Here is a 23,490-nt window from a genome sequence, read left to right as displayed (position 1 = left end):
TACAGTGGTTTCAAACCGAAACCAAAACCAAAACATATGTTAATTTATTATTATATTTATATTTAAAATAAAATATTAAATCATGTAATTCAATTCAATTCAATTGTGTAGAATTCCAATAAAAAAATAAATCATTAATCTTGATTATTTTAAACTTGATTTAAAAATTATTTTTGTTTCAGAAATCTTTTTTATATTACAAAAACCCTTATAAATAGCCAATCTCGTACTTGCAAAGAAAACAAGTAACTAACAACGTGGTTATTTAGCAAGTCACTCCACTATAGGCAGGGTAAAAAACATTGCGAGGAGGCAGCGAAGGAAAAGTTGCAAGCTAGTCTCTCGCTGTCCAAAAGCTGGTCTCTAGCAAATCATAAAATCTGCTATCTGATTTGTTTTTGTATCTTTTTTATGAATTATTTTTTTTTAGAATTCAAATCAATATCCTTCAAAAAATTCTAAATATCAAAATTAATTTTACCATATGAATTCAATTAATTCACAAGATTTCATATGGGTTGTTAGTTACAATGTCAGAGCTTCTTTTTTTTTAGTAACCCAAGATCTAACAAATTTTCCAAAAATTTATAAATTCTTTTTAATGAAATTTAGCTTTCACTTATTTTATTATTGTGCGACAAGTTTTGGTAAATAAAAGAAAACTAAAAAAAGAAGTGAAATGATGCGCAGGGTACAAGGGAGGGACCACGCCACAAACACGACTTCTCCAAAGTAATACTTTCCCATCCGAGACAAACCCCCGATCTTTCATAATTCATAACAAATCAGGAAATATCAGCCTAAAACCTCTGTTTTTTTTTTTGGCAGGTAAGATTCAGCACGTGGATCCACGCGTTGTTACCGTCTAGCACCTCCTTCACTGTCCGTGCATGAAGCCACTCACCACTACTTTCCAGATCAGTTTCAACAGCTTCTGGTCCGCGTTAGCAGCTCCGAAGGTCGCCTTCGAACCCTAAACAGATCGTTTTGTTTTTTTATAACTATAATATTAATGTTTTTTCTTTATTTGTTGGATAATTTGTAATATCATTGATTTTTTTTATGTATCTATTGATTTGTAATATTATTAATTATTGTTTACATGGTTGAAGTGTTGTGGTTCCAATGTCATTGTGTGTCAACCCGAGGGTCCCCGGGGTACGAAGTCACCTAGGAATTGATATTTTTGTTCGAGGTTAAGGCTAAAGTTGAAACAAATATTTCTAATTTATTTTGTGTTAGATTTTTTTTTTAATGTTTGTTATGTAGCGTATTCATTATTTTTTATTCAAGAAATCGATCTAGGATTAAGCTGTCAGTGTTGACAATTAATTAGATAATAGAATTGGTTATTGTTTATTTCAGGATTAAATTTGAATTTGAATGTTGACTATTAAATAATAAATTAAATCGGTGAATAAATATTCATGCACCAGGATTAAGGATTAATGACGTGCTCTTGGTTCTTATCTTTAAAAGTTGATTATTGGGTATTTAAATTAACAACTAACTCAGATCCAGGATTAGGCTACCTGTTAATCAACCTGTTCTTGGTTCCTGTCATGTGGAATGAAGGCGAGGGGCTGTGTGAGGGTGGTGGTTCGGTTGAAGGATTTGCTATCACAGTTGGAGGAAAGGAAGGCAGTGATGGCTGAAAGGGAAGGGACTGTCAGTGGTAGCATGAGATAGAGGAGATGTTGTCGTGGGTGGCTGCGGTGTTTAGGTTCAAAGGTTGCTGGGATAGTCAGAGAAAAGGGGTGTTGACATGCTAGGGTTTTGTATTCTTATAGATAAATACATGAACAATTTGAAAAGTTAGATAAATATGGTACATAATTGGAATCTTTTTTTCACCACGTGGTTATTGTTTGGGAAGTTCATAGAGCTGTATTTATGGCTAAAATAGCTAATTGAGCCGAGCCAAATTGTAGATCATCACCTAACCGGGAACTTGGTGGGAGTACCCGGTAATCAAAGTGACAACGTTCAAAGGGTTAGTCGGCTGCAATTACAAGCATACCCTTCTATAATTAACAACAAGCTACCCTCAAAACCCCGTGGGCGAAACTAGGAAATCAAGAGAGATCTCCAAGTCATCTCACCTACCCCTTCCACTCCGTGCACTCCTCCTCCTACCCGCAGGGCCCAGCATTGAAAACCCGCATTCGCCAACGACACGTGCCCATTCACCAACGACACGTGCCTGTCTTCATGATAAGCTACTTGGCATATTCTTTCAAATCGTTCCCCGGTGAAGAATGAAAAGTTGAAATGAAGACCACGTGATTTTTGTATAGACAGCAGTGATTACCTAATACATCTGAAAGTGTTGGTGTGCAGAGTCACCTCTTTTGTTGCTTATACAAGTACGAGGTGGGCTTTATATATATATATACACTCTAATGTTTACTTGATTTTAATTTTTTTATATATTTTTTTTGTTTTTTATGATATTATTGTAATTTTAAATAAATATTTTAATATTTTATTTATATTTTATTTGTGATCAATTTTAAAAATATCTATTGTTATTATTGTAAGAATAGTTAAAAAAAAACTTCTCAAACCCTGCACTAATTCGCAAGTGCCTTTCACATATCATTAATTTTTTAAATAATATTTATATTAATCAAAAAACAAAACCTCTTTATATCAACTTGTTTATTACAGAGAAAAAAACAATAAAAAAATTAAAAAAATCTTTTTAATATAAGCTACAATTTTTGCATGTAAGGGTAATATAGTTTTTACATTGTATATATAAAAATTATTTAAAACTTAAAAATATTAAATTACACCTATTCAACCTTTTAAAATATTTTATTTTCAAGGTAATATAATTATTATATTGTGCAAATGACCAAATTATCTTCAATTAATTTTAAAATGACCAATGAAATCTTATAAAACGATTTTTTTACCCAGATATAAGGGTCACTGATTATTAATTTTTCTTGGAAGGATGAAATATTAATTATATTACTGTGGTGAATAATAATTTATATCTAGATACATAGTAAGTTCTTCGTATGTTTTAATTTTTTTTAGTGCCAAAAAAATCTCAGTCTGTCATTGATCCCAAACATGCTCTGAATTAAATAGATGAATGTTATTTGTAAAATAAATCTACTACGTCAATCTCAATCAATTTATTTATCTTTTAGAGTTACGAATATTTGTTTGGATTCTAGTAGTGTAACTCATGTTCTTCTTCTTTTTTTAAAAAAACATATATTTATATTAAGAGAACTTCTTGGTTTGCAAGATCTACACCGAAGCAAACTCAGTGCTTGATTTTTCCTGCTCTGAATATAATGGAGCATTGAAAAAATACTTACCTAAACCATTTCATTAAATATTAATCTATTGTGCAGTCCATTTACACACACACACACACACACACACGATTCCCGTTATATTGGGTGGACTGGTTAGAAATCTTTCCATGATTACGAATGGGCCTTTTGGGCCAAGGCCGAATACCAGCAAGGACATTGGCGTCGGTCCTTGGTTGAAATGCTCGGGCTTGGCTAGAATGTCTGGCTCAAATTGTTCAGAAGCCAGTTGAATCTGGGCACCTGCCCCGCATTCTTTCACACATCAAATCGCCCATCATCATCCTTCTTCTTCTTCCCCACTCTCGGAGAGGCAGGATGTCCTCCTTTTTTTGACGTCTTCTTAGGAAAATACACCAGCAATTGCTTCTTCTTCTTTTTTTGCTTTGTTTTTTTTATTTTCCTTCCCATGTTTCCAGGACTGATCTGAGATTCAATTTCAGCAAGGGTAAAATAATATAAATATACAACTAAATTAATTAAAATCCATAAATTATAAGTTTATAAGATAAAGTTAAAAAATTTACACAATGAGTGTAGAATTCTATTAAAAAAAATTATAAATGCTCTTTATGAAGCTATATATTTTAAAAATGTTATAGGATCTTATTATCAATATTTTTTAATTTTCTCTCTTTAATATAACTAACAAAATTATCATTCCATCAAATATCTTTCATAATTAATTATAAATTATTTATTTTAATCAATCAATTCAAATTCAACTACAACTAAACAACATAATTTAATCATCAACACTACAACAAATATTGAACATACATAACTAATATTTACCTTGGTTCTAAAAGTTCTTAGTCTCTCTTATTAAATAGTCAACTCTACTTTCATCATGACCACCTAAACTTTCTTCTTCAAATATGTTTTATTTGAGTCATTTATATCATATTTCATTACAAGAATATCACAATTTAACTTTTCTTCAATTTAACATTTTAAAATCGTAATTCAAAATTTATAAATTTTGCATAAATTTTGTTGATTTTTGCTTAAACTTGTATAATTGAGTTTATAACATCTTACCTGATACTAATATGAACTTTGAAGGTTAATTAATCAAAGTTTTTTTATCCTTTTTTTTTTAATCTTAATGTCATGAGCTTCCTCTTTTTATTCCCTTTCCCTCACTTAATTTTCCTTTTAATTATTAAGTTAGATGTGTTTAAACTCACTCTCATCGCGTTAAATCTTCTTTTTCTATGTTATAGTAAGGGAGCTCTTAATTTTTTTTCTAATTTTTTTCTAGCACTGGCAGGCAATTTTAAGAGGAAGAAGAAGTTGAATTTTTAATTTTCCCAACTTATTATAAAAATATTATTAATGAGCCTACATGTCATTTTGGGTCAGACTATTAATATTCTCGTATGTTATTTCCAAAATTAGATTACCCTAACATTTTAAACTAAGATAGAGTAATGTTTTAAGAGTTTTCTCGTAAAATTTCAGTTTAATTTGATAATAAATTTAAAAATTATATTCGATAATGTAAGACTGGCAGGTAGATGATTTCATGTCAAAATTCAAATTTTTGTATTTAATCATTGCTAGAACCATTTTTTTATTCTAAAATATATTTATTTTTTCTTTTTATTATCTGTTTTATTTACAGGTTTATTATAGTTTCAAAATAATGTTATACCAATATTTTTTCACACAATTCTTTTTTAACTTTTATTTTTCATTTCCGTTATTATAATTCATCGGAGTTATTTTTTTATTATCAAAACACATCTATTTTAGTTTATTTCTAGTTATTCTATTCGTTGAAACCTGTTACTAATTTCAACATGATACTTTATTATTTTTTTTTAGCAGTTTGGGCATGCACCCACATCGCCCGCATGCTGGATTCGTCCATGCATGTTTCAATGAAGAATTTCTTGCACGGTAAAAGTTTTAACCCTTTTTTTTCATATAATTATAAAATATTAACTCAAAATCAAGAGAGTTAAGACTGTTCAATTAGATATTCAACGCTGAAAAAAAAAAATTACTCGCAACTAACCTTTTAGAATCAATGCGTGTCCTCAGTATGTTTGGGTGTCCCTGTTTCAAGCTGTTTCACAGCTAACAGGGTAAAGTTAAGTTAACTAACGGTTTGTCGTCCATGTTTTTATAGCCAATGTTGAACGCCGGCCTTCTTTGTTTGATGAGCTTTCGCAGCACTTGACCTCCTGAGCACCTGAACAGGACTCCATTGAGCTGGTAAAGCACTTCTTTCTTAAAAATAAGGCATTGATCAAAGTAAAGAAGTTAGTTATTTTTTTTAATTTTCAGGGTAAATTATTAATCACACCTTGCAACAAAAAAGTGAAGAGATAAATTTATTCCGTTCAATTTGATAATACTAATTAACTCTTATAAAAATACTATTTTGCTCTCTGGTTTATGCTTCTTTGGCTTGTTTTGAGAATGACAAGAATATTATTGCATTCATAATATAATACAGTAAGCCAATGAGTCTTGCTCCTTGCTCCACATTGTTCCACTGAGTACCCTTAGGTTTTTTTTTTTTTTAAAAAAAAAACGAACCGGTCGCTTTCTGAAATTCAAATGGCGAGTACCGATCGTTTCATAAAGGAAACAACATCGCGAAACGATTGCAAGACTTTCTTGAGTTCTGAGGTTTAGAGTGGGCAGATGGCCTCTGCCATCTCGCATTGGGTCCATCCAGCTATGGTGTCGGCAAAAATAAAACTGTTGAATCCTGGCTACTTTAATTCACCCACAAGGGTCGCTTTACGTGCTATTCACGTCGATTTGGGGGTGGAGGCAAGCCAGGAGGGCCGGGGCCCTGGCTCCAGATATAAAAAGGTCCCTCGATCTTGTTTTTTGTACTCAGCAATCCTCTTAGAATATTCTTTTTTCTAAAAAAAAAAAAAAGTAATCACATTCTTTGCATGGGCACACAAGATTTTAATCTGAGCACATATGCCTATCACACCCAACGCAAAGCTCCTCCAATGTACAACGTTCACTCTCTTGTCTAGCGATCAAGAGAAGCCTCGTATTTCGGAGCACAATGTAAGGTATGTTCAGCTGCTTCCTGTCCAAATCCGCACATTTTTAAAATCGAGTGCAACAAAACTTTTTAAGTAGAAACTCGAAATATAATCGCTGGACTGTGACGATTAATTATGAATGTAAAGCTGGGCGTACTGCTACTTTATTCTCTCTTGTTCTTGTGATGAACTTGTTCGACCAGGTTTGTTTCTTTGACTGAGATTTCCAGATAACAATGAAAACAAAGGAGAAAAAGAGAAAAAGGGAGAGAAAGCAAGGGAATCTTCTCATTGATGATTGCATCTTGTCTTTTAATAAGCGGGACCACTGTTTCATGTGTTAAAAATTATTGGACCTGTCTTTATATGCAGTGTGTGTATTATATATATATACATCACACATGATTCCCATTTTGTCGACTGTAAAACTTGAAAACCAGAAGGGTTAAAATGTCAGGTTCAAGAAGTTCAAGGCAATTAAAGTAAATAATGGTGGCAATCCAGTTATTTAAATTAAATAGAAAACACATATACTTTTTTTACTCAAAACTCTCTCTTATTTCTTATTTTTGACAAAAAAAACGTGTCATTTTTATTATAAAAATGATTCTTTAAAAAAAATTAATTGCGACTTGAAAAGAAAATTTCAATACATGCCTTTATAATTTTCACACGAATGTATAGAAAATAAAACAATAAGTAACTTGATAAAACTATATAAAGAATAAAATATATATTTTATTTTGAATATTCGGTTTAGAAAACAATTCTTCAAATTAGGTTCAATTCATAGAATAATTGTTAATATAGTCATAGAAACTCTAATCTTATTGAAAAAACATGACGTAATAGGATGATTTTTCAAGTAATATTTTTATAATTTTATTTTAAGAGAATTTCATTGTAACTAATAAAAATAAAATGATTAGATAAATAAGCAGAAAAAGGTGGAGAGCCTAAAGAATAAAGTTCCTGCATGAGATAATTTTAAAAAATATGGGATAACGTGTTGTCCACGTAGACAGAGATGTATCATCTCCTACAATAAATTCCAGCTATATTTGATGGCTAGAAAATAAAGTTTTGAGTAACTAAGATACAAAAACCTAAATTTCCATATGTAAAAATATCAAAATATTATAAAAACCTCAAACTCTTCATTTTCAACCTTAGAACATCCTTCAATCAATCTAAAAACTGAAAATTAAAATGAATAAAAAGCTTAACAACCCCTAATATGTCTTTTCAACATGGTTACGAGGCAGGTTTCCCTTCATTAAACTCCTCTCTCAAATAAACTTGTTGATGACAAGATCGATTTTTTTTTATTATCAATTTAAAATTTTATCTCTCATCTGATTTTTTTTTCCAGTGACTTTTTCTATTAACAGTGAAGGATGAGGAAAATAAGATTTTAGAATCAAAACATAAACACCTAAAACTATATTTTGTAAAAACAAAATATAAGAATCAAATAATGCAAAAAAAAAACAAATTAAAGACTGAATTTAACTCTTCCAACCCTGTAGACACAGAAAAATGCATTGTAAGGCAACAATGCAATCCACAATATTTTGAATATTGAAAGCAAGGGCCACAGTATATTGTATAATAATGCAGTAAGCTTCTTCACGGGGCAAGTGCATGTGTTTTGTTTTCTTCTTTCAACCTGGTAGGGTAATATTGCAGGTGATGCGTGGACGGAGAAGGTAGATGCAAAGGCAAGGGACCACTGTCTGTTTATTACAAAGCATTATCAAGATGGCCCACTTGCCATCCTCTCTCTCTCTCTCTCTCTAAATATATATATATATATATATGCATTTCTTTAATTTAATGTGCCATTGAGAATGGACAAGCCCCAATACAAGCAAGTGAAGTGGTTAAAACGACAAAGAGCTTGTGGTCCATCGCCACTTCGATTCTTTAAATATTGGAGCACGTGGGAGCAAAAATCATGGGCAATTCAAAATATTTCACTTGATTTGCTTTCACTTCTTTCGGATCCCATAAGAATACCTCCAAACTTCTTACACCAAAAAGAAAAAGAAAAAAAATCCTTCACCTTCTTCTTTGTTTCCTGTTCTTTTAGTACACAACTCTAGTTTGGTTAGAATTCCGTGAGCTCTCAAATTGAGAGGGACCAAGCCAGACTCTAGCTCTCATCTCAAGAGAAATCTTCAAGATGGAAACGGTGTCAAGTACAAGATCCAAAGAAACAAATCACATGTAATCATGTGACTAACTAGGTAGTTGTACAGAACTATAAATCCTCATGATTAATCTAGTTCATGTAGCAACGAAAAGCATATTAAACAAAAAATAAATGAGCAAACATCTCTCTTGAGAGATTAAAGACATCCATTAATCGTAGAATTACGCACATGCACAAAATCAACTCTCTCCCTCGCCATCTTTCATGCTGCTACGAAGTCCAACTACCTTCATCAAGGCCAAAAAACCCATAAATGAACCCTGGAGAGCTCTGGTTGGAATATGTACCCTTTAGACCTCTGGTTGGAGTGCCGAGAATGCTTCTCAATCAGCGAGGACATTGAAGGTGAAGGCATCGTCAATATTAATTACTTCATTTTTCATTATCTTCTTGAATTAAAAGATGCTACTTTAATTAAACCTCGGTTAACCATGACCGACGTGGTGGATCTGATGCATCTAGCAAACAGTTTCACATACTCAATATGTTCTGAGAAGCTTTTTAGCCTAGACTCGGCCAGAAAGAAATGATAATATTCAACATGTAACCAAAGTCCAGGATTAAGAACGTAAAATAGGAAAGCTAAAAGACTGAGGTCGTTTTGCAGAGGCGGGTATCCAGTGATTGTTACAAAAGAAAGGGAAACAGAGTATCACACAGCTGAAGAATATTAATGGCAGCATTGAATTTGAAAGGATGAGCCTAAGCTGTGCATGCTAAGTGGAAAGCAACCTGGACAAATCATCAATGACAGGACCCATCACCCTTCAAAAATATCAACAGGGGCCGCTTCTCCTATTCCAAAATCGGTTGGTCGCTTGTGAGACACGAACTAATGATATCTCAAAAGATATGTACCAATTTCCACCTATTTGACAACTGGTTTTCAGTTCTCTCAAAGTTTGATTCAACTAAATTGATAGACCATTTCTCCTGAGCTTTTCTCATGCCTGCATATACCATTGCAAATTTGCAACACGTCGCTTTTCCTTAAAATTCAGATAACAAGGGGGTGACATAAAGCATACAACTTCATCCCTATCGAAACAGTTATATCCATACGGCATGTAGGTGGAGGTATTTAGTGCTACAAACAGGAAAAGTGAACAATAAGACAAGAGTGGAAACTGAACCTATGGAGATGGAGGCCAACCGTACAGTCCAGCATCAGCTCCTTCATAGAACCTGAGCTCAAGTTCCTCCAGCCTTCCCTCATCATCCCACATCTCATCATAACTCTCATCATCGTCATAGTCTCCCCCGTCACCAGCTAAAAATCCCCAGGCCAAGTAATCAGAATCATCTGAATATTCGGAGCAATCTTCTTCCCAATCATTTGCCTCATAATAGTCCTCCATTACAAGAGGCCCCAGTACTGTCAGCTTTTGGAACTTCTCCTTGAAGAACTTGTTATCAAGATTCACATTCCAGCACCCTCTCAAATCCATAAACTCAAGATTGGTACAGCTTGAAAGGATCTGCAATAAACTTTCTGTGCTAACAAGATGGTAAGCCATTTCTAAGCGCTTCAGCTTAGGCATGGTGGTGGCAATGGCATAAGCCTCATCATCTTGGGCTTCCAAGCCTTCTGTATCTAATGGGTGCATATTCCGGCACAGCCCCACAAGCAATTTGCAATGCTTTCCAATTGCCTCTAAAGCGCGCCCACTAATTTTATTACAGTAGCTCACATCCAAGAAAGTGACAGTGGAAAGCCTTCCAGCAATCTGTTCAACTATCGAATCACTAATATCACTTCTCGGAATCCGCAACGTCTGGAGGGAACCAGCACTTGCAAAAAGAAGAAGAAGAAGAAAATAAGACCCATATTGCAAAGTATCAGATCAAAGAACACCAGCATTGAAAGCAAATAGGGTCTGGCTCAAAGTGATTGAAAGCACGTTAAAGTCATCTCTACAATTTGGGCATACCAATGGGAGTTCTAAGAATAAAGATGAGCAATGAAGCATCAAAATTAGATAAGCATTCCCTATATCATTTGAAATTCTAAATGCAAGATGGAGGAGAGTTCTAAGAATAAAGATGAGCAACGAAGCATCAGAATTAGATAAGCACTCCCAATATCATTTGATAATTCTAAATGCAAGATGAAAGACTAGGAATAACCATTGGGACTGTAAATATCTAGTATAATCTAGTCAATTGAAAGCACGTTGTAGTAACACTTTTAATAATTGAAACGGGTGTTGCAAAAATGTAAAGTCCAGCTTACTGGTCTGCAAGGAATGAGAAATTTGTATCATTGTGGAGTCCAGAGACAGAGAGTTTGCGGAGGGATCCACAGCTTCTCGTGATCAACATTTGAAGCATGCGATCAAGGTGATCAGGATGGCACCTAGTACTCCATTCCTCAATGTTGATCTCTTGCCAGCAATATGGCCCTGAAACTGCTCTGCTCCATGATTTGCAAACCCTTGGGACCATGGTTAGTATCTCCTGAAGAGAAAGGTTGCGGAAAATCAGCCCAAGGGCATCTGGTATCAATTCATCCCAACGACGATACTCATCTCCCTCTTCCATGTAACCTGACTCCATACAATTAAAACAGTAGTTAGATAAATTTGTCTCTACAGAAAAAGAACTACGAGAAGTGGGCAAAAAAATCAACAATTAGGCAACCTATTTAAGCATGAAAATGACGTCTCGTTCAGGAATTTTAATGGAAAAGGATTCGTCTCCAGGAATTTTAAGAGAAATTGCTTGGAAAGCCAATAAAATTCAAAGAATCGATAAAAAGTATGAGAAGAAGTTGAAGATCTCTCCTTACTATCTACTTTTCGCTAGAGATAATGAAAGATGAAATCTTTATACGAGATACCAGTAAAGATGAACAAGAAATTGACAATTACAGAATTGTAAGAGCGCAATAGAGAGTGCATGCAAGGCAAAAGGTAAGAGAAGAGGAAAGAGGAAAAAAATAAATCGCCAAAACAGCAAGAGAAAAGAATGGACTAACCAAATGAAGAAATTAGAAGCGAAAGCTACCTTGATAATAACAAAGGACCAAAATTTGGGTTAATCGTAACAAATTACTTAAAATCTACTCTTAACAGGAAAATCTGGCAAAAGACACTCAGAAATCTAAAAGAAAAAAATGGACATTTAAAGCACCTTCACAGATCCATCCAGATAAACCCTCAAAAAGAAACTGCTTGGAAATATCATTGGTAAGGAAAATAACCTTACTCGCGAGACAGAAACGCAAGAGACCTCATCTACATACTAATGCATGCATCAATTGAGAAATCCAAGCACATTATAGTGCCCGCTGAGTCTACCTCACATAAAACATGATGGGTAATGAGGTTTGAGCTAAAACTGTTCTTGGCTGGTGAAAACACTTGACTGTGTTTTTTACATTGCAGACCAAAGTAACAGGCGAGCCAGAGTTTTTCATTTTCTTATAAACGATACAGAGAGAAGGAAAACAATGGCAAATCGGACCATGTTTCTTACACACCTGGAAGAAGTGAACTTTCCCTTTCCTTCTTTCTTCGGGAATTGGATTCTGCAAAAAGATAAAAAAAAATAAAAAATCACCGGTTTATTCGCCAGAAACGCAGGGGAAAAGAGGGGAGAAGGTAGAGAACAAGAGAGGCAAGAGAAGGAGGGAGAAAGCTACAAGATTATAGACCCATCTACCCACCTAACTAGAACAGCATCAATGCTAGCAGCAGCAGCAACAACAAGAGTAAAAACAAAAAAGTGGAAGGGCAAGTGGTTGTGTAGGGAGCTCAAAAACAAGCAGCAATGTATTGTACCTTTCGGGAAAGAAAATTATTAAAAGTGACAGAAGACTTTTAGTTCTATCTTCAAGCACTTCGATACTTTGGTTTCCGACTGTGTGTGCTTATAAAGAATTTTAAGTAGGTAAAATATAAGAGTGAATTGATTAAAGATGTAAAAATAAAAAATAACAAAAAATTTGGTGTCAAGTGTTAAGAGAGATTTTATATTAATCTGGGCATTACGGTGAATTGTGAAGCCTAGCTAATCAGACGTTCATGCTTAAAATGACTTAATTTTTAATTCTTATAGATAAATTAATATTCTGTTGCGAATTCATATTTTTTTTATTAATATTATTTGGTATGCTTTCTAGCTCAGTCATGCTTAAAAAAACTTGTGTTGAGAATATTCAGTGATAATTAAAAAAAGATATCGGGAATACTGGTCCATCCCACTATATATCAAATCTATTTTTGCATTGAAAAAATAATGTACATTCCTGATCCTAATGTAAGAATAACAAAAAAAAAAAAAAGAGTTGTATTAAAAAACAAAAAAGGAATGATAAAAATTTTAAATCTTGTCAAGAAAACTTGTATTCCTCTATTTAACTCTCTTTTTTTAGAGTTAAATACTGAAAATTCTTCTTTCTTTTAAAATTATATTAAACACGAGTAAAATGGATAAAGATTACAGATTATAAAAGTAACTTTTCTCCTATTTTACTTTCATAACAAACAAAGCTTCAAAAGTGCGAAGCTCGTCCGAGTGATAAGGATAGCATTAGATTAACCATTGGTCTTATCTCATGTATTTTAGCAAGGCAAAGAAAGAAAGAAAGGGATAAAACAAATTATTGAATATCAATCATTGCTATTCATCATACATGCGCAATACCAATTAAAAAGCCTAAAACAAGATGCTTCAAACACCATCTTAAAAAACGGTATCTAAACAATAAATAATAATATCTCATGTGTAAATATAATTTTTTAAAATAAATTTTATGACTATTAAAAAACTATATTGTCAACTTTTTATTCATTAAAAAACTAGTTTGAAAATAAAAAAAAAAACTTTTTTATATACGCTTAACAAATTTTACTTTTAAAAGTAAAACAATCTCTACAATCTCTACAACGTACCTCTAAAATATAAATAGGTTAAATATTGTTAAAAAATATATTTTTTTAGGCACATCATGAAAACATCGCATGAAAGAAAAAAATATTTATTTAAAAATAATATAGTTTTTATATTACGTATTTGAAAAAGAAAAAGAAAGAATTGTTCATGTCAGTCCTATTGGTTCACGTGAAAAGAATCAAATTACCTATTTGTTTCTTTTCTTGGAATGATTATTCTTATTTACAGTGAAATATGTCTAGTTGTGCAGTAAATCCACTACCCGTTCATTTTTTCGTAATGTAACATATAAATCATAGTATTATTGGTTAACGAAAAGAAAAGAATTGTTGCGCTGTGTATCCGTGCAAGGTCCTTGACAAAACAAATAAATCGAGTGACAGCCACAAGTTCCAAATGGGCCCTGTAAAGAGGAGCACCGACAAGAGCCATGTCTTAAGAGTTTCGAGAAGAGAGCAGCCTGAAGGCCCGTGTGAAATGGGCCAGGTTCGGCTGAATGGTGGCATCTAGTCGACCAGAACTGGAGTTGGATTTATTTCTTAAGAGAATCAAAGGTAATTATCCAGATAATGGCATCTGGAAAACCCAGCCGACAGCAAACAGCGTTCCACCCGTTTTTATCCGCCCAGGTGTGAGCATATTTCTGGGATATGAAGCACGGCAACATTAATCTGACTGTTTAATGGACTGGACCGGTCACTGGAGACATACTGTTCGAACTTCGAAGATATTCAAGGAGTAGGGGACCCTGCAGGGTGCCCCGGTGATGCTCAGTTAAAGAACAAAGTCCTATGCGGCCTGATCACAGAATTCATGTGCCGCCTGCCTCTTCACAGGAGCGTACTTTATTGGCCTCCACTCCGTTTTTCCACATGAATATGGACACTGAACGGAGCCCCGATTTTCCTTGTGGCGTTGGGGCCATGTAGGGTTGTTGTTTATGTCAACGTCATGTCACCACGACAGCTTCAGAAAGAAATTCGATCTCTCCCTGAAATTAATTTCGGCGTGCATGAACGTCATCTTAAAGGGTCCACCTCTTATCGGGACCGTAGGTAACGATGTAGAAAGCTCAGTCCATCGGCGCACCATTTGAATTTATTTTACTGTTTTTAACCATTCATCATCTTACATTTGTCTGTATCAACCACTGTCTAGTTTATGATTAAAAGGAATCGGTATTTTAGAGCGTGTTGAAATTCATTGTACTGTAAGTAAATTGCAATGGTGTAATGGTATTTATGCCACCCAGGTAACAACCTATGAAGTGAAAATTAGGGGGTAAAAATGGTTTCTTCCCTAGATTCATTTAACATCATCGAATTAGTCGGGGTAAAATATTATTTTTTATCTTTATCATAATAAAATTACGTGATTATCTTAAAACAAAACAATTAAATTAGTGTCCAAGAGTGACTAGAGCGCTCTTAAAAACAAAACTTACTAAGCTAATTTCAAGTAGCGGTTTTTATGTTTTTATTGTGTTTTTTTATATAATAAAGCGCATTGAGATGTATTTTGATATTTTAATAAAAATAAATATCATTAAAAAAATTATTAATGATTGCATTATATACACTAGTAATGTGTGAGCGCGTGTGCGGTGCCCCCCACTCTAGACAACATTTGTAGTGCCGCTTGAAAGCCAAGTGCTATCTTCTAATATGGCATTAGAATATCCTTGGCAGCCTTCCATGCTTAGGCAGTGCATGTTGAGACCGGTCTCTAGTTTGTCTTTTCCACTCTACTCCTCAATTCTCATACCAAACCCTTCATTTTTTCAAGCCAATCCTTTAATTTGGTTTTCCTTTATATTTGATTCATGTTTTTTATTACCTGTTTTATTTAAATTGGTTTATAAAGTTAGATTTTTTTTAATTTTATCCTTTTTAATTTTTTTTCATTTATCATTGGCTCCATTCTTTTAATTGTTGTTTTTTTATTCTTTTCTTGGTTTATTTGTTATCGTTATCTATTTTTTATTATCTGATTAAAATAAAACTAACTTATTTATTCAATCCAATTATAATACATTTCATATATTTTTTAAAAAATACATTTGCGTGATTTAAAAATTATTTTTGGTGCAAAGGAAAAACAACTCAACTAAAAAGTGAATCTAAACATCAAGACCGCTAACTCATTACTGAAAACCAACGAGTTTTCAAGAAAATTCAAATATGTTTGAAACACTTTAATTTTAAATAATATTTTAATTTTAATTTTAATAAATTATTATATTCAAACCAAAATATGTATGATTTGTATAATATTTTATCCCTTTTCCAATTTGGTATCAAGATTTGTTATTTCGTTGATCAAAATTGAATTTAGAAATTTCCCATCCAAAAAATTAAATCAAACAATAGTAAAATTTTAAAATATAAAATATATAGATTTAAATTCTCAATTGTTCTTGAATTTTGAAATAAATATTATTGTACCATCTCTTGATTTTTTAATTTTATTTTAAAAAAAGGGTTTAGTTGTAATATAATAATGATTCAAGTAATACATAATTCAACTTCTATATTATTTTGAATTTTTAAACAACTTGAAGGATTTTGATTTTGATTTTGATGTCGATTGATTAAATATACAAGATCTGTTTTTTTTTTTTTGTTTTTATATCTCACTCAAAAATATTCAATATAAATCTTAAACTGAAACCTGATATAAATTATTGATTGGTTTAAGTAAAAGTAATTTATAAAAAATCTATACTAAGAAATTGTGATTTAAAGTTTTTCTCATTTTCTAACTCTGTCAATATTTCAATATTTCCCCCTTTTATATATGCATATATGGTAAGATAGATCAATTGTATATTTTACTTTTTTATTATATGACAAAGTATTATTGATCAAGATTTAAATATGATGACACATGAATAAACTACACAACTTAACACGGTATTCGGAATTTTTTTTTTTTTAATTCAATCAAATTATATCACAACTTGGTTGAACTTGTCAGACATTATTTGCTTTGGTTTATAGGTCTTACAAATTTATTTTTGATAACCATGTATGTTGTCAAAACGTATCTGACAAATTAACAACCAACATTATTAATAATATCAGTTATCACGTCCCCACCCAACGACGTGTGATATTGTAATTTATCTTTCTTAAGGAACCCTATGATCCCTTCGACACAACCGAACATCTGGCAAGGCTGATTCTAATACAAAGTATCACAACCCGACCCAACCTGCTAGATATTGTTATTTTTAGCCTATAGGGCCTCGCGGATTTGTTTTGGTTAATCACTCAAGGTTCCAAAAGGTGTTTAAAAAGCTAGCAACCAATCCTATTAATAATGTTAGGTATCAAATCCTCACTCGCTGATATGAGATATCAAATTTAAAATATAGAGAAAAAATAATTTTTTATACTTAAAATTTTATTTTCTTATCCGCGCCAATTTTTACAAGTAGTGTGAATTATTGATTGAAAACCTAAAATAATTAAATTAATAATTGCAAGAATTGAAGTGATTTAAATCATCGTAGAAGAAAAAAAAAAGCCAAAACCCTCCTTCCTTGTCCATGTTTTTTTCCCAGTGAAAACATGTCATTTTTATTATAAAAATAAATTTTTTAAATTAAAACTCAGTGCCATACAAGAAGAAATTCCAATAGAAAAACAAACAAATAATGTTGTAACAATTCTAATGCAAAAGTTCAAAAGAAGTAAAAAATAATTAAATAGATAAATTATATAAAAATAAAAGTATTCTAATTAAATATTAATGAGTAATTTTTTTTAAAATTCTATATATTAGATTTGTATAATTTTTATATAAATGAATTGTCAGAATTACCGTAAAAGCTCAAATGTTATTTAAGAACTAAGGTATAATTGGATAATTTTTTAAATTTCTTTTTAATAATTCTAATTAAAAACTATTTTACTACAAATTAATAAAAAAACCCAGGAGCCAATTTCCTAGCCAAAGCGAGCAGCAAGAAGTCGTTTTGTATGGCTAGGCAATTAGTCATTGCCTTATTCAAGCTTCAACCATCTTCGGACAAAAAATTAGGACCAACTTATTTATACCTCAAAAACGCAATTTACCATCTATTTTCATTTAAAAATATCACATGAAATTCAATAATCCTACCAACAATCTCAAAACTAAATCAAATTGATAGTTTTTTCAAGTCCAGTTCTATATTTTTCAGCATTATTGAAGGTGAAAACAATTTCAATTGAGTTCATCTCTTAAAGTTAAATCCATAAATATCAAAATATAAATTATTGGTAGCTAGAATCTAACCACCCCTAGCTCAAATTTAACTTTTTAATCGACCCTCTCTCATTTCTCAACCTTTAAGAACTTAAACATTATAAAATAAATAGAAGCTAAAACTCTACTTCTGTGAAAAAAACCTCTACTTCTTCTATGTTAATTTCAGCCCTTCATTTCTCAATTTATTTGTTAAATGGAAGCTAAAACTCTTATCTTGTAAAATCATTCGTGAATTTAACGAGAAATAAGATTCGATGAACGAATTACAAACTTTGTGAGCTATAGAGACTGAACCATTAAAATGGGGCAAAAATGCAAAGTGACGAAACAATGCTTTATGAGATGTACGCACAGTGAATTATGAACAGGGAATCCGATAGTCAGGTGAGGCGAAGGAGTTGTAAGAAAGCGTTTAGAAAAGAGATGAGGTAAAAAAAAAATAGAGAAAGACCATAGTTTTTAATTTCAACGAAGAAGCAAGAATCTTCCCATTCATTCTCCCCCGTACCCAAAAGAGGTCGCTTCCGTTCAAGTTGTGTAGGACGCAGATAGAGCGAGTCAGCAAGTGCTTTCCAGATGGAGGGTGATAAAGGTGACAGTTGAGCAGTGTCCTTTGACTTGACTTGCTCAATCCGATTGGCAGCAGTAAGGGATTAAAAGGAGAGAGCAGTTTTATTACCTATGGCCTACGGGCCAAGAAATCGGGGTTCATTCCTTCGGCCATGCAGTTCTGTTCTCCTGCGACGGCACAATCAATCCCCTCGCCCACTGTGCCTCCGGAATCCAGGGGTGAACCATCCAAACCAAGTTATAAAAAAGCTATCGATGTTCATTTACTACGAAGAGCCAAGTCCTCGATTTTAATTGCTCAAGCGAAAAGAAAACAGGGAATATTTACAAACAGTCCCTCATTTAAATTGATCGTTTTCGTGTAAGGGCTCTGAAAATTCAAGCTCGACATTTTGGTATAGCACTCCATCATGACTACCACATCAGCCCGATCAAACAATGGAGGAAACATATTAATCCCTGCATGCCATGTGCTCTAGACTAACAGATATAAATTGATCCCTCAACCATTCGACAGACAACTATTTGAACCACCATCACATATGTAGTACAGCAAACGGGTAGACAATTATCTGACAATGCATCATCTGCATGGTCATTTTAGGACGAAACTAGGAAGAAAAGAAAAACTGAGAGAGGAATAGCTTAATGAGTTCATAGTAGTATCATATTTTAAACTGTCTATTGTAGCGAGTCACAGTGAAACCCCGTGGAGAATCCACCCTCTTGGTTCCATATCATACGTTCTTATAGAGCTGATAAACGCACTACTCCCTGGAAGAAAAAGGAAACAAAAAAAAAAAACTAATCAATATATATATAAACAACATTAGGCTTTCTTTTGAAAGAGTAGGCTAAAATTACAGATCACAAACCAGCTACACTAACATATACCATTCAAAATTTCTCTACTAAGCGAGCCAATTAAAGACTACATAAATACTTTCCAAGTCACAGTTGGCAGTGCAATGACCTAAAAAATAAAGAAATGTTTTAATCATAAACAAATCAATAACATACAAGCACATATCTATGTGGTAAAAAAAAAAACCAAATGGATTCTGGTTCCAAGTTTTGAGTAACATTGGTATATTATTAGGTGAACTAATCAACACCATTGAACCAATACGTAAGTCAGCAATCTCCAGGAATAAGGTAATATCTTTATGGAAATCAATTTAAGGAAACCGTAAAAATAAAATGGAGATCCCGCAATGAACTGGCAATAATTGGCAGAAAGTTGTACATAGTGTTTCGTCTAGCCAGAGTCAGTAAGCTTATATCAACTAAATTATAAAAGAACAAAAGTGGTCACTAGACAAATCAAAATCCCAATCAATGATGTATTTGATTCTTCATGAACTAACCTACTAAAGTTCAAAGACAGGCAACATGGTCTGCCTCGAGTTACATTACATACCAGTTTACTTCAAGTGAAGTTTATAGAGCTGCATGATGCAAGGATAAGTAATTTTCAGCTTGACAAGTTGAAGTCATTTTACCAATTTCGAACAAGGCACACACTGAATGAAGGAGGAAATATTTAGAGAATGGTGAAAAAGCTAGGTATCATAACTTTTAATCATCCATGCCAACAAAGGAGCCAAAAGGGGGAAAAGGTGGGGAAGAAGTATATTTTGACACCATCTTGAATGAAAAGGACCATGCTGAACATACCACGAATGAGTTAACAAACCATGAAAGTTCTAGCACCATTTACTGTGAGGTTCTAAATTCCAAGCAACTAATGTCCATGCTTGCCAATAGCTGGTGTTGGGAGCTTCTATAGGAAGCGAATAGGATATCAACCAAAATTGGCTCTTTATTGCCCCACAATGATGCTGATGAAATCAGACTGTTCCACTGGAACATAAAGGAAGCCGGTATCCTCCACGCAAGTTCTCACAGTCAAGAACTGAATTGGAATCCATAAATCAGGAAAAATTCTACAGACATTCCAGGTGGAAAATATCAAAAAATGCTATGGCAATCAAATACAAGGACACTTAATAATAAGGAAAGTTAGCTATAACACCTGGCATTTAAGAGATCCCGGGTCCAGACATGAATGCAATAGCTAGACAATTTGATAGACTAAAAAAAAGGTTTATAATTGATGACTTCAATTCTATCTTCATTCAAGGGGTATCTTGCTGCTCACAAAAATCTTTTATTTCAAAAAATTGTTTTCCTCACATGAAATGGAAAACTTTTAACACCATCAACTGGAATAACCACAATAACACGAACTTTCAACGCAACTCCCTAAACCTAGACACAATATGCAAGAAATCATTTCCCAATAGCTTGCCCTAGAAACATTGACCGAAGTATGGAGGGAAAATATAACAATAACAAAGTAGACCTTCTGAACTTGAGAAAAGTATAAGAAATTCTTGAAGAAGCAAACATTAGGCAAGACAATAGAGTTCCGACTAGAGATCTGTGTAGAAATCACGCTCAGGCAGTGGCAACTGCTGCTTGCCCTTTAAGACTCATGAGCTGGATGGTTTAATTGGATATGGACAGTTAGACTTCATGCAGACAGCTTATTCAATTCATATAATATTTGATATCACACATAAAAACCTACATTGAAGCAATCAACCTCCTCTATACATTGATACAAACATTCTGCTAAGAAAAGTAACAATTCGCACAGCATGTAAAATCATAGTGAATAAGAATCAGAAGTGTAACGCAAAGGCTACAAACTACTTCCAAGTAAATCAACTAGTATTCCAAGAAAAGAAAAACTATCTATTAAAGACAGAGCTATCAATCTTGCAGTTGCAACCTGTGAAATAGTCACCATGCATGTAAGGTAGCCAATTATAAACTCAACTCGTGCCAAGCTAAAAAATGCACTGTACTCTATATCTATTCTTCATGACAATATCCATTTTCATCTCCACTAATAAATTTAATAGCACTGCATTATATAAACTCCTAATTCGCACAAATTAGAATGGAATAACCAATGCACCAATTAGTCATGGAAGAGAAATAAAAACCCATACCACTGAATAAGCGACCCAAACAGGAAATGCTGCATAATAGGCACTTTCTCCAACACTTCTGCTCTATACATTTTAAGCAGCCCGCTATTCACCTTGTTCCAATTAGGCACTCCGCTGATATCATCCAACAAAGGCGAGTGCTCAGCAAACAACCCCTTCTTCACCTTCTTAATGAACACAATGCATGAAAGATACATATACTCATTCGAAAAATTCTCCAAAATATCCTCGTTGTGAATAGACTTGGGCTTCATGAACTTATGATTAATCAACTGCGATGATCCAAATATATACGGCAAGAAATGATAATCATCAAGCCCCCAAACACCGTGCGAACCCGCAGGCTCCAGATTATAAACCAATTGCAACTTCCTCATTAATTCAATATAATTAACAAAAACTCTAGAAACTAGAGCTTGATAATCAACTTCCTCTATAACCCCCATCCTAGCCAAACAATACAACCATGCGGAGAAATTAGTTTCATGTCCAGTCCCGTAATCAATCCGGCTCGAATTACCAAAACTATCGGTAAAATAAGGAACGATCTCCACCATTGAAGATTTTAAAAGTTCGGGCAAAATCTGAAGCATTAAACTCTCGCTATTTTCTACCAAACGGTTATGCCAGGTGCGGTAAGAGATGTTACCGTATCGAGAAGATTGTTGAGCAGGAGGGATTTCTTCAGTCCACTGAATTAGGGTTTCGATAATAGACACAATCTTTTTCACAGTTGTGGATTCGTGAAAGGAATCGGAGGTTTTGTGGGACCGTGTAGATTCTGAGAGAGAGACTATGAAGCCAAGGAAGTTCTTAGAGGAATCGGAGTTGATGAATTGGCGAATGTCGTCAGGGGAGTGGATTTTTTTGGAGGGGGATTGAAAGGTGTGGGGAAGGGAAATAGCGAGTACCTTTTGGGATTGCGGGACTGGGGCGAGGATTATGGCTTGCGAATTTGTGTTTGGTGGCGGATTTATAGCCGGGGAACGGATAGGACGGTAGGTTGGAGGAGGGGAAATTTCTGACCATGGGGATTGCTTGGGTGGTGGATGGAAGGAGGTTGAGCCGGCGCATTTAACGCTGGTTGAGGAGGCGCATGTAGGTGATGCTGGAGTTGTGCGGGATTCTGAAGGCTCCCGGTCGTTGTGCTCTTGGGTTTTTTCCATTTTGGTACAGGAATGGAGGGAGTCTGAGACTGCGGGGAGAGGAAGGAAAGAAAAAGTGGCGGCATGCAGTTCAATTGGAGGCTTCTCGCGCGGAAATGAAAGAGTCCTGGAGCTACACGATTGGGCCTATCCTGAGCTAAACTTTCAGTGAGTTCAAAGAACATAATTTTAGGGAGCCCATTTTCATGGGCTCTTAGGAGAAACCCATCATCACCATGGCTCACAAAGAATTGAATGCTTTTTTGTTTTTATCAAGAGTGCAAGGTATTTTGAAACCAACTTATACAGCAGCAAACCTGAATCTCATCCTCAAAAATTCTCAAGGCACGCCTTTCACACTATTCAATATATCTAAGTAGATGTATTTTTAAAAAAATTAAAATTAAAACAATATCATCTTAATTGGCACGGATCAAACTAAATTAATCTATTTAATTTATAACTCAAGTTTTATGCTTAGATCATAATATTTAATCAGCAATTTAATAGGGTTTTTTAATTTTTTTTCATGATTAAACTATATGAAAATTAAGATTATATTTGGCTTATCAACAAAGTTAATTGACTTTTCTGAATTTGGTAAATAATTTTTTTATCTGAACATTCTAGATTTATTAGATTAGTGTATCCGTTAATTGAGGTTTTGCTTTTGCACAGGGAGGGGTCTCTCATTATACATTTTTTAAAAAATAAATTCTTGTTCAAACACTAAAATTAAGGGATGGAGAGAATTTTTATCCATTTGACCAATTTCTTAATTTTTTTTTAAAATGAACTAGGACTGGTCCTTGTACGAGAGAAAGGCTTGTAAAAATTCACAATACTAGGAACCCTGATATATATATTTTAAAATTACATCAGGTCTTTTATAATTGGATAAATTCTTTGTTTTGCTTTTATATTTAAAAAAAATTACACTTTACATTTTTATTCAAACTAAAATTTCAAACAATGATTGTACCTCGTGCGCGCGTGTGTATATATAATATTACACATAAAAGCAATCGAAATAAC

The 23,490-nt window shown here is 33.5% G+C and overlaps 2 protein-coding genes and 1 long non-coding RNA gene across 9 annotated transcripts; 1 reads left to right on the top strand and 2 right to left on the bottom strand.

Annotated features, from left to right (window-relative positions):
• Positions 1-706: 706 nt before the first annotated feature.
• LOC105120236 (uncharacterized) lies at positions 707-1,800 on the top strand. The gene is made up of 2 exons (XR_841282.1): positions 707-959; positions 1,522-1,800. It is a non-coding gene; the product is annotated as an uncharacterized LOC105120236 (long non-coding RNA).
• Positions 1,801-8,929: 7,129 nt separating this feature from the next.
• On the bottom strand, positions 8,930-12,378 carry FBW2 (F-BOX WITH WD-40 2). Of its 3 annotated transcripts, none has more exons than XM_011018412.1 (4): positions 12,052-12,207; positions 10,804-11,116; positions 9,704-10,361; positions 8,930-9,520 (listed from the first exon to the last, which is right to left on the bottom strand). In XM_011018412.1, the coding sequence occupies exons 2-3, from the start codon at positions 11,109-11,111 to the stop codon at positions 9,704-9,706; spliced, it is 966 nt and encodes a 321-aa protein (XP_011016714.1). In that variant the 5' UTR covers positions 11,112-11,116; positions 12,052-12,207; the 3' UTR covers positions 8,930-9,520. The 3 variants fall into 3 exon arrangements, with proteins under 3 accessions (XP_011016714.1, XP_011016708.1, XP_011016704.1); XM_011018406.1 differs by adding an exon at positions 12,214-12,378 and having other exon boundaries at positions 8,964-10,361; positions 12,052-12,099; XM_011018402.1 differs by adding an exon at positions 12,238-12,378 and having other exon boundaries at positions 8,964-10,361; positions 12,052-12,099.
• Positions 12,379-18,628: 6,250 nt separating this feature from the next.
• Positions 18,629-22,568, bottom strand: LOC105120177 (serine/threonine-protein phosphatase 2A activator). 5 transcript variants are annotated; one of them, XR_841266.1, is made up of 3 exons: positions 21,311-22,568; positions 19,185-19,263; positions 18,629-19,064 (listed from the first exon to the last, which is right to left on the bottom strand). XR_841266.1 is itself a non-coding variant. In XM_011018382.1 (2 exons), the coding sequence occupies exons 1-2, from the start codon at positions 22,474-22,476 to the stop codon at positions 19,058-19,060; spliced, it is 1,173 nt and encodes a 390-aa protein (XP_011016684.1). In that variant the 5' UTR covers positions 22,477-22,568; the 3' UTR covers positions 18,629-19,057. The 5 variants fall into 5 exon arrangements, 4 of the variants coding, with proteins under 4 accessions (XP_011016684.1, XP_011016690.1, XP_011016695.1 ...); XM_011018382.1 differs by lacking the exon at positions 19,185-19,263; XM_011018388.1 differs by lacking the exons at positions 18,629-19,064; positions 19,185-19,263 and adding an exon at positions 19,519-20,205.
• Between the last annotated feature and the right edge of the window lie 922 nt (positions 22,569-23,490).

Source organism: Populus euphratica, unplaced genomic scaffold (genome assembly GCF_000495115.2).
Source record: "Populus euphratica unplaced genomic scaffold, PopEup_1.0 scaffold6.1, whole genome shotgun sequence".
Classification (NCBI taxonomy): Eukaryota; Viridiplantae; Streptophyta; class Magnoliopsida; order Malpighiales; family Salicaceae; genus Populus; species Populus euphratica.
This window is presented reverse-complemented; position numbering and strand designations above follow the sequence as displayed.

Coding starts and splice junctions, on each gene's coding strand:
- FBW2 (XM_011018406.1), bottom strand. CDS start 11,111: ATGGAAGAGGGAGATGAGTATCGTCGTTGGGATGAATTGATACCAGAT. Junction 10,362..10,803: donor TTCTCATTCCTTGCAGACCA/GTAAGCTGGACT, acceptor TCTTTTTGCAAG/TGCTGGTTCCCTCCAGACGT.
- LOC105120177 (XM_011018371.1), bottom strand. CDS start 22,476: ATGGAAAAAACCCAAGAGCACAACGACCGGGAGCCTTCAGAATCCCGC.